At 37.9% G+C, this 10,926-nt stretch overlaps 1 protein-coding gene across 1 annotated transcript; it reads right to left on the reverse strand.

Annotated features, from left to right (window-relative positions):
- Window positions 1–5,048: 5,048 nt before the first annotated feature.
- On the reverse strand, window positions 5,049–9,676 carry HOATZ (HOATZ cilia and flagella associated protein). The gene is made up of 4 exons (XM_058544745.1): window positions 9,223–9,676; window positions 8,689–8,727; window positions 8,145–8,215; window positions 5,049–5,069 (listed from the first exon to the last, which is right to left on the reverse strand). Exons 1-4 carry the CDS (start codon window positions 9,446–9,448, stop codon window positions 5,049–5,051), a joined length of 357 nt encoding a protein of 118 aa, XP_058400728.1. The 5' UTR covers window positions 9,449–9,676.
- Between the last annotated feature and the right edge of the window lie 1,250 nt (window positions 9,677–10,926).

The raw sequence follows: 10,926 nt of genomic DNA on the forward strand, positions 1-10,926 counted from the left end.
TTTTCCTCCACAATGAAGCTTATCTAGAGTTTCCAAAAATTCTTCAGCTGCCTTCACATCAGCACTTGCAGACTCACTACTCACTTTCACATTATGTCATGAATAACAATTTTTCAATCACTTAAACCCCCCAGAACTAGCAGTAAAGTCTACATTGTAGTCAGGTCCAGCCTTTTCTTTCAACATTGCCAACAAAGTTTTGCCTTGGCCATGATTGTCACAGTGCTGAGAGGGATATGCTTCTCTGTCTGGTCTTCAATCCAGATCATTAGAAGTTTCTCCATGTCTAATATAACTCCTTCTCGAAGTTTTGTCAGTCTCATTGCCTTCAGTGAAGCAGATCCTTTAACAGCTTCTGTCATTTTGTTCTTGTTCTTCAAGATCGTAGCTATGGAGGAATGGGACATGCCTGACTGGCGAGGAATAACCATCACTGATTTTCCACCTTGGTAGTCCTTAATTTTAATTTTGTTTCCAGGTCAATCATTTGACGTGGCCTCTTACTGGCAACATTAACAATGAATTTTGTATGCTTAGGGGCTGTGATGAACAAAACAGCATGAGATTAAATCAAGCACAAGAAAAAGTAATGCAATCAAGAGACGCAGTAAACATGAGATATATGAAGCTGCTGTCGGTGTAACATGGCATACTGTTTTACAGTAAACTTTTTTTTAATAAGTAGAAAGAGTACACTCTAAAATAATGATAAAAAGCATAGTAAGTACATAAACCAGTAACATAGTCGTTTATTATCATTATTAAGTATTATGTACTGTACATAATCATATGTGCTATACTTTTATACAACTGGAAGATGACGTCACTAGGTAATAGGAATTTTTCAGCTCCTTTATAATCTTATGGGACCACTGTGGTATATGTGGTCCATCGTTGACTGAAATGTCGTTATGCAGTGCATGACTGTACAAGTAGGCATTAGTTAAATGGGAAGAAACAGGAGAAAGGCATTTCCAGGCAGAAGAAATGGTAGACTCAATGACAGAGGTATGAAACACCTTGCTGGATTCTTGGAACTACAAATGGTTCAAAATGGCTGTAGTGTGAATTGCACTTAAAAGGAAATGGTGGTAGCTCCTGGTAGCATAGTGGTTAAGTCCGTGCACTCTGCTTTGGCGGCCCGGGGTTTGTAGGTTCGGATCCTGGGTGTGGACCTATGCACTGCTTATCAAGCCATGCTGTGGCAGGCATCGCACATATAAAGTAGAGGAAGATGGGCATGGATGTTAGCCCAGGGCTAAACTTCCTCACAAAAAAAAAAAAAAAAAAAAGGAAAGGAGAGGAAATGGTAAATGAGGCTGGGGAGGTGTGGCAGGAAACAGATAGTGAAAGACTTTGTACTTTAAACTATGTTTCAACGAATTTTAGTACAGTTAATTCTCATTATTTGCGGTAGCTACGTTCTATAAAGTGTCTGTAAAAAGTGAATTAGTGAATACTGAACCATTGCTCCTAGGTTCCTGCCTGCTTTTGGTGACAACATTTCATCAATGGTTCAATATATAGCTTTGTTTTATGTGTTTCTTTTTAAAGACACCTTATTTAAAATACATTGTTGATTCATCAACGTTGAACTCACGGCCAGCAGCACTTTTAACTTATGTCTGAACAAAGTGCATCTAATGCATGTCTTTTCTCCATAAGGCACATCACAACCTTCTTGCACTTAGGAACCCTAGATAGCACTTCAGCACTTGGCTACTTTTAAACAGCAAAATCATCAAAAAAAAAAAAAAAAAGCTGAAAATTTGGCACTAAATAAAGCACAAAAAGGAAACTTGTTCACAGTGTGAGAGCTCAGACAAGAAGGCAGAGCATCGCCTTGTTCATCCTCAGCTAGGAATGTGTATGTTGGGCAAATCAAATTTTTCACTGCTTTGTGGATGTCCATCAATGACCAGGAAAGTGCCACGAATATTGATTTTGGAGTTACAAACAAATTGTAGCTAGTAAGTGAATTAGCAAATATGGAATCCGTGAATAATGAGGATTGACTATATTACCAACACTGGCTTGGGGAACTGTAAAATCTTAAGAACCAACTAGAAAATGACGGTGTCACCTCAGGCTCTGAGGGCATTCTTGACCGCATTTCATGTGAGTAATATACCTCATCATAGAAAATGATAAAATGAAGAAGTAAATATAGATACATAAGTCATTTAACTTTATTATCTGGCTCCAATATAACTTGCTTACAGATCTTTTCATCTTACCTTTGATAGAGGCAAAGAGAAAAGGCAGATGAAGGTTTTGATTTCAGGTATGTCATGATTATTTTCAGAGTCACCTGAACCACAGAATATTCCAGTTCTTCAATAAATCCTATTTGATTTGCCCTACTGCTTGGAAGGTGTTTACTGATTTGAACAATAAAGCTTCATGTAACTGGAATCAAATAGATAGTTCTGTATTTATTTTACAAAACTACATGGTCTTTTTTGCTTCATTCTGCGTTCAATAGTTTCATTTAATCATGTTTTATAAGCAGACAATTAGCATAGGTCCTTTCCCAATTGTATCTTAAGATTTAAAATGCTTTATTTTCCTCTTAAGGTGAATGTGTATAGAAGATAAAGTATACAAATATTTGGAAAAAAGAGGGAGAGATGCATTTGGGGCATGGCCCTACCCAACTCTGGGGTTGGGTCTGTCTGGGGCAATGAATTCAGCTATTTTATGCCAAATCTCATTCCTTTCCCCAAGTATATTCTCATGGACCGCAGATGTTACTAAAGAAGATTAAGAGGGGAACCTCATCTGTCAACTGAAAATGTTCCCCAAGATTGAATAATGTTTGAAAACACAGTGGTATATAGATGATATAAAAGAGTGATTAATATTTATGTAATCTTCTAATTACCATTTGCCACCAAAATATTTGTTTGTTACTGTGAATGCACAGTCTGTTTTTATGATTCTTCCATTTGAATTCTTTGACAAATTAGGAACAAGAAGAATTTAAATGACTAGGTATCTTTTGTTGGCGAAGGGGAAATGCACCACTTCCTAATATTTATTTTATGGAGGAAAAAGAACTTTGTTAATATTACATTAGGGCAGGATAGCAAAGCTAAAACAAAGCCAGATAACACGTTATTGAGAAAATTTAGGTTTGTCTGGGAAGCCAATCCTGATCAATTTGACATCAAAGAGGATTTTCCTTCATCTGAACATCCTGGCAATGAGACCAAGGAAATTCCCTACATCTTTGGTTTGGCTCTACGAAACTGACATATACTGATTCTGAGTATCCCTGTTACTACTTTGAAAGTGTAGGATAACAAAAGATAATGTTCAAGTTTCCCACTTTCATGATTCAGTGTCTAAAAATACACCTTTGTGAAGCTTCTTAGATTCTTCTTCTTCTAAGAATGTTCTCCTCATAGCATGATTTGCTTCTGGTTCACGTAAGTGCCATATAGCAAACTCCCTTTTGAGGAAGACATACACTATGTTCAGTATCAGTTGTATAGGTTGTGTGATAGGATGTATTAACACCCCATTCCCCATAAAGAGTATATCTGGGATGTTGTTATGCAGATTGCATAATTTCCTTGTAAAAATCTTTAGTTTATATCACTCATGTTAAAACTTTGATTCCAGATGGACATTTCCAAATATGTCATCTATATACATGCCTTAAAATACCATTCTGATCTCTTCTTCCTTCTCCCAGCAAATGAATTATTTATAATTCTTTTCATAAAGACATAATCAGCTAAAGAGCTTTCTTAAAGGTGGCAAAACTAAAAAGCAAATTAGTTTTATGATTTCAAAGAATTAGCTGACTATTCCTTTATTATAATGTTTTTAGACTACTTTAGAACTCTCAAAGGAAGAATAATAGTCCAGTGTAGAGCTATATGGTCTCCTTTATGGACAGAGTAAGCCATTTAATTTTGACAGATTCAATTGTTCTTGATTTTCTGCCATGGATATCCATCACAGAAATAGAAGTTGTGATTAATGGCATTTTGTCCACTAACCAAAAGCAATTATAATGTATACTTGGAAAATATCCCAAAACAGAGGATAATAAAGTTTAAAAAAAGTTCAACATCTGAAAAATCAATATCAGTTGGGGAGAAAAAGCTATAAAGGTACTTTTAGGGGAGATGGAAAAGAAATTTTTAGATTTTCATTAATTTTAAGGAGAAAGTGGAAGAAAAAATCTTTAAGAGAATTCATGGGAAATATTTTTTCCCATTTTAAAATGAGAATTATACCAGGAGTTTACTTATCAATGTATTTTCTCAAAACATGTAGAAGATTCTCTTAAATTAAATAGATCATTGCAAATGTTTTATTTAACTAATAAAACTAATTTAACTAATTTAACTAAGAGAACCTTCCGCCCCCATTTATTTTCTGCCATCAAGATAAAAATTCTGGAATGGTGGTGGCAACAATGCAGAGAGAGTACTATAGACTTAGAAAAACAAACAGTGGTATCCAAAAATAGATTCTATGTTTCAGTAACTACAGGGAGTCAGATTTCTTCCCATCATATATAGACGTACAAGGAAAGCAAAACCGAGAAGAGGGGTGATGTGTTAAAATGGTCATAAAGCAGACTTGCAAACAGACTAGCTTTTGGGAATATTCTTGCAAAAATTATCAGTCTAGAAAAATTTGCTAGTTGGATATATGTGGAAAAGGCTAAGCAAAATGGAAATATCACTGAATAGAGCATACATTCACCCATTAATTAATTCAATTATGCATTTATCTATTTAATCAACAAATATTTATTGAGTTTCAATAACTGGAAAGGCACCGAGGTTAAGCAAATAAGAAATAACCTCTGCCCTCATAGAGGGGAAGAGAATTAACATTTGTTGAGGGCAAACTATGGCCAGGCACTTTCATATCTTACTTCCACTGTACGAGGGGGATATTTTTATCATTCCTCCTGTTGCATCTGAGGAAGCTGAGCCTCACAGGGGTTAAATAGGTTGTTCAAGGTCACATAAATGGTGAATGGCAAAGGTGGACTTCCAAATTCACTCTGTCTCCACAGTCCACTACACTATGGTGCCTGTAATCTAGCAGGAAAGACAGAAATGTACACAATGACCTATAACACAGACCAGAGACTGTGATAAACACTAAGAGAGAGGTATATGTGACTTGCTATAGGAGCATAGAGAATATAGATTATTCATTCTGCTGGTGTCTAGGTTACCTCTGGAAAGGCTTCACAGAGAAGCTGGCATTTGAACTAGGCCTTGAAGGTAAATACGGAAGAGCATTCTAGGTAGAGACAATGAGTTTCATGGGCTTTGGAGTTAGGATTTGGGCTTTGAGTCTAGGCTCTGCCACTTACCAGTTGTGGGAACTCTGGAAAATCATTTAAGCTTTGCTTGATTAAATGAAGATAATCATCATGAGGTTATTTTAAGTAGAATATGATTTGATACATGTAAACTGCTTAGCTTAGTATATAGCACATGGTCCGCACTCACTAAATTGGCTGTTGTGAATACTACAGCACAATAATATCTGAAGATGTCTATAAGAGCATTAAGTTATTGAAGGATTCTCTTGGTTGCTTTTTGCACCACGGCCTCGTTTGAACAGAACTGTATTGTGCAGTACTGAGTAAACTCTGCCATCCTATACTCACAAGGCACAGTTTCAGTAACATTCTCTTTCCTGCTGGCTTGTTTTACTAGGACTCTTATCTTCTACTCTCAACAAATAGAATCTTCTTCTATACTGCATTGCAGGACCCACTTGACTTAATGTACAATTTGGCAGATATCACAGAATAATGTGCATGTTTGGGTTTAGCAAAAATATGTTTTACCCATTCACCACTTTGGTAGCACATATAGAGAGGGGTACACAGTGTGCCCTAGCCTAGTGGTTGAGAACCAACTGTACAGAGTAGACTACATTGGGGATGGGGGAGGGGAACAGGGGAAGGAAGAGAGTCAGGTTATGGTCAGATTGGAAATGCCATACTGAAGGGTTTGATCTTGATCCTGCAGAAATGGAGAGCCATGGAAGAAAATGAAAGTAGGTGTATGGACTGAATTGTGTTCCCCTAAATTCCCATGTTGAAGCCCTAACCCCCAGCGTAACTGCATTTGGAGATAGGGACTTTAGGGAGGTAATTAAGGTAAAAGGAGGTCATAAAGATGGGGCACTGATATGATAGGACTGGTATCCTTATAAGAAGAGGAAGAGACACCAGAGCTCTCTCCCTCTGCCTCGTGAGAACACAGTGAAAAATGTGGCCATCTACAAGCCAGGAAGAGAGGATTCATCAGAAACCAACTCCCATGGCATCTTGATCTCAGACTTCCAGCCTCCAGAACTGTGAGAAAATACAATTTGGTTGTTCAAGCCATCTAGTCTGTGGTATCTTGTTACGGCAGCACTAGCCGACTAATATAGTAGGAGAGCAGCATAATTGGATTCAGGTTTTAGGAAGATAACTAGTTTAGTATGGAGGATTGCTTTGCATATTCTTTGTCTGGTCAACTCTATACATTCTTCGAAATTCAGCTCCTTTGGGAAGGGTTCTAGATTCCTTAAGGTTGATTTTCATGTCCTTCAATATGTTTCCATAGTATTATGTGCATACATCTATCATAATAATGTATCATAATTCTTGACTTTAATGGACTATGTCCCCCACCAGACTGTAAACTCCCTGAGATCAGGGACCACATCTTATCTGTACATTCTCAGCTCTAGTACAGTAGGTGGCACAGAGCAAGTTCTCATTATCTGTGGAATTAATTAAGTAATTAATAAGTTAATAGAAGAACCTGCGGCAAGGAAACTAGTTCTGACTACTAATATAATAGCCCATTAGCAGAACATCCACCTGCAACTCATATCTTATTGTCTTAATTGTTTGACAAAAGATGATAAAAATTGATACTAGTTTGTCTTTAACCTTTCATTTCTAATCCCTTCCAAAAACAAAATTAAATGAAAATTAAACTCCAAAAGTGCTGAAGAAGTCAAATTTTTTTTGTGAGGAAGATTAGCCTTGAGCTAACATCCGATGCCAATTCTCCTCTTTTTGCTGAGGAAGATTGGCCCTGGGGAAACATCCGTGCCCATCTTCCTCTACTTTACATGGGATGCCTCCACAGCATGGCTCAACAAGCGATGTGCTGGTGCGTGCCCGGGATCGGGCCTGGGAACCCTGGGCTGTGGAAGTGGAGTGCGCACACCTAACCACTACGCGACCGGGCCAGCCGCTAAAGAAGTGAATTTTTAATGATTTTTATCTCATTGAAAATTAGGCTCTCTCCCCCAATTAAGTCCTGGTATAAACATATAAGTATCTAATATCCTCAGGAGAGAAGAAAATGCTGACTATTTCTAATCACCTAATTTGTTTGGAGGAATCACCAATAGTCCACAAAGTGAATTACTGTGATCAGCAAACTCAAAGGCATTGTTCTGTAATTTATGTAGAATTCCCGATAAGACTTTCAGAGTTTGCCAATACGTCCAAAGATTGAAGATATTAGGCCAAAACGAATCCCCTATCTTTGCTTTTACAGTACAGGAACAGTTACAGGAATGGAATTTATCCATTAACCAAACAAAATGTTTCTATAAATCACTGTATTAATTGCTGAGTTAAAGGCTGTGCCTGTATCAGGAGAAGTAAACAAGAAATGCTGCCAAGAAGAGACACGTTCAGTTGTTTTGACAACAAACACCAATATGCTTAATTTCAGACTTTAGTCAAAATGGTTCTAGATGACAGACTCATTCCTCTGGTCATTTAATTTTGATCTATTAAGGAGTCAATTCTGTTCGATTTTTCCTGTTCTTACAATATTTCTGTTTTTAGAACATCGTATTTGGTTTGGGGCCTTATTGAATGGAAAGTACGTGAATCCATGCTTCCCCATTTCCCTCTGATTCTATTGTTCCTATACATCCTTGGGCTTTTGCAGAGGCTGAGGATAGCCAAAGTCTGATAGAATTTATTAATCTTCAATTAAAATTCTAATAAACATTTTCCAGCTGCTCAAGTTGACACAGCAGAAGCAGAAAATTTCTATATATATATGTTAAAAGAAGAATAATTGGGATTATTTAGAAAATGTAATGAAAATAGATGACCTTCTGAAATACTGACCTACCTTTTGGAGATACTTTTCTTTTTCCTCAGATTCTTGAATCTTTAGGGTTTCAGCAATGACATCTGTATTCTCTAAGGGAAATAAAGTCAAATTCAGTCTGAAATAATTTGATCATGATTTTACAATAATGTTGATATAAAACTGAATAAAGATTAAACGGTAATAGAGTAGGAAGGTAAACACAAGTACGTACTATGTCTTGAAACTTTAAAAACCAGAATCAAAAATAATTGGAGACTGAATTAATTAGCTGTGGCTTCAGGGAACTCTAGTCTCTTTAGAAGAGGGGTGAGCCTGAGTCCAGACACAAGAAAAGGTCTCTAAAGAGAACATATTTGCAGTATCAGAGATTCCAATTTCTACATTCCTATTCAATTTATGAATTTTCCTCTGGAGAAACAGGGTGGTCCCTGAGAAGGGGGTCTCATTGGCATGCAATTCAGAAAGTTATGCCAAAGTGTAAAGTTGCTGGCTTATACTTATCACCTATTTTCTGAAGCATCTAGGAATCAGGATGTTGAAAGGCATAAAACTTGGTACTTACTGTTTTTCTCAAGGAAAAAAGGCTGCAAGTAATTTTTCCCTAAAAAATATAAAAGGGAAGTAAAGAAATCATAAGCTTTCTACACCTATAAAAATTGCATAACAACAGTTTCCACATCTTTGGTTTTACTAAGGTCTTACAGGTCAGGGAACTTGGTTCCTAATGGTGACTCTGCCTTCAACTTTCTGCCGGGCTTCCATGTGTGGCCTCAATTATGTAAACAACTACCTTTAATATCCTTTCAGCCAACACATAACATTTTCCCAGATTATTCTGTACTGTTTAGCAAATAAATGCCATAATCTAAGGGATACTTTAAAATGTATGTTTAGATGTAACAGAGATACCACTGATCCTCTTTGGGTGGAACGACTGCTGAGAAGGTTTAAGAACCATTTGTATAGGGTTTTAGACATTTGTAATAAAAGATTTTCATTTTAGAATTAGGTTCGCAGTTTCTGCTGGAGGGGCTCTGGTATCTTCCAGGTTAGTTATGGTGGAGGTAGAAATCATCCATAGGAGGCAGCTACTCACCGAGCCCACTGCTCTTAGAGGACCCCGCCACGGGCAGACGCTGACTGCTGCCTCTGGACAGCACCAACTGAGATTCGTTAGGAGGATACATTGACGCCGCGATCCAGAACTGCTTGGCCAAGTTGGCATCCTGTTCAGAAGAGCCGGTGAACACCAGTAATCCCTGGGGACAAGTTTCAGGGGACTCTTTTCGGCTGCTAGGACCGCCACTGGGCCTCGTTTCCATGGCAACTCAGGACGCTTCTCCAAGCTCCCTCTCCCCTCTCCCAGCCCCGCCCTTTGGTGAACCGCCAAGTTGGCAACAGCCTCAGCTGGAAGCCCTTAGCTTCGTCGGTGGACGTTGGAGTCCAGCACGCGCTTGTTGGACATCTGAAGCCCTCTTCTGCAGTGATCACCGGCTTCCGGACCAGTCCAAGCCTTGGAGTCGAGATAGGAGAGTGAAAACATGAACTTTGGGGCGTGTCCTGTCCTGTTGGAGTCAGTGGGGGAGCAATTCAGCTCTCAGATCCTGTCAGCCTTCTACACACCTTCCTCACCTCCCCCCCCGCAAAAGATATCTAAATAAAGCTTTCAATTCCCCAGCTCCACCACCCCAATCCCTCTTTCCACACCAGATTGCCCAGTAGCTCAGCATTGCCTATGTGGAAGTTGTGGGTCTGCACTGGTTGGAGAGCAGCTAACATCCTAGCCTATGGGAACTAGAGGTCTGGACTGGTCAGGTAGGTATCCATGTATATAGTTTTTGTTATACATTTCCCCCCTGAATCCTTTAAGACAAATTTTAGGAAAGAAGCTGGATTAAATTGTAACTACATTTACTAATCAGTCCCACTAAAAGCTGCCTGGACTGCAACAGTTGTAAATGATTACTTCACAGAAGGAATATATCTGATGAGTAGACTCAGTCCCCTTATAAAAAATAAAACACAAAAAATTTTGTTACTGTATTCTTATAAAAATATTAACGAGTGCTTGTGAATTGCTTTCCCGGGAGATTTTGTTAATCCAGGAACAATTTAACCATTTCAGTGATAGGAAATTCGTAATTTCTGTGGCAGGAATTGAGAAGGAAATCAGAAAGCCAACTTAGGAAAGGAAATGGACACATGGTAATGACCACAATTTATGACGTTATGGCACTTTATTCTTTCAAAATATTAATACAGTCTCACAGAAACATAGTTCAAAAATTGATAATCACAAGTCTATACAATGACGTAGATCAGCTAAAGAAAAAAACCCTATTCCCCAATACATCTGAAATTTTTTTTGGTTAAGACCCTGAAGGAATATTGAAAAATTATATATTAAAAAAATATACTTATTATATACTGTCGTATATTTAGCAGTTAAATGTTGATTTCTTTCTTGGCTGAGCTATTGATAAGCAGGCAATGGGTAATAGGGTATTCCAATCCCCCCCCCCATTGATATGCACAGACAGCTCATTTGGATGAATTCCCAAATCTTTTTACCTGGCCGTGTGGTTAGTGATTGGTACTATTAGCAATCAGCTAACTACACTGCCTGGTAACTAGACTCACAGAAAAAAGGTTTACTTTCATCACAAACTTATCTCAAGTTGGTGCCCCCATGCGTTGTGATAGGCAAATCATTGGTTGTTCTAACACTTTAGTTGGTGGATTGGTGAATACCCTACCTAAGAATGAAAAAGGCACAATGAATCACAGTATACAGCATTAA

Source organism: Diceros bicornis, chromosome 7 (assembly GCF_020826845.1).
Source record: "Diceros bicornis minor isolate mBicDic1 chromosome 7, mDicBic1.mat.cur, whole genome shotgun sequence".
NCBI lineage: Eukaryota > Metazoa > Chordata > Mammalia > Perissodactyla > Rhinocerotidae > Diceros > Diceros bicornis.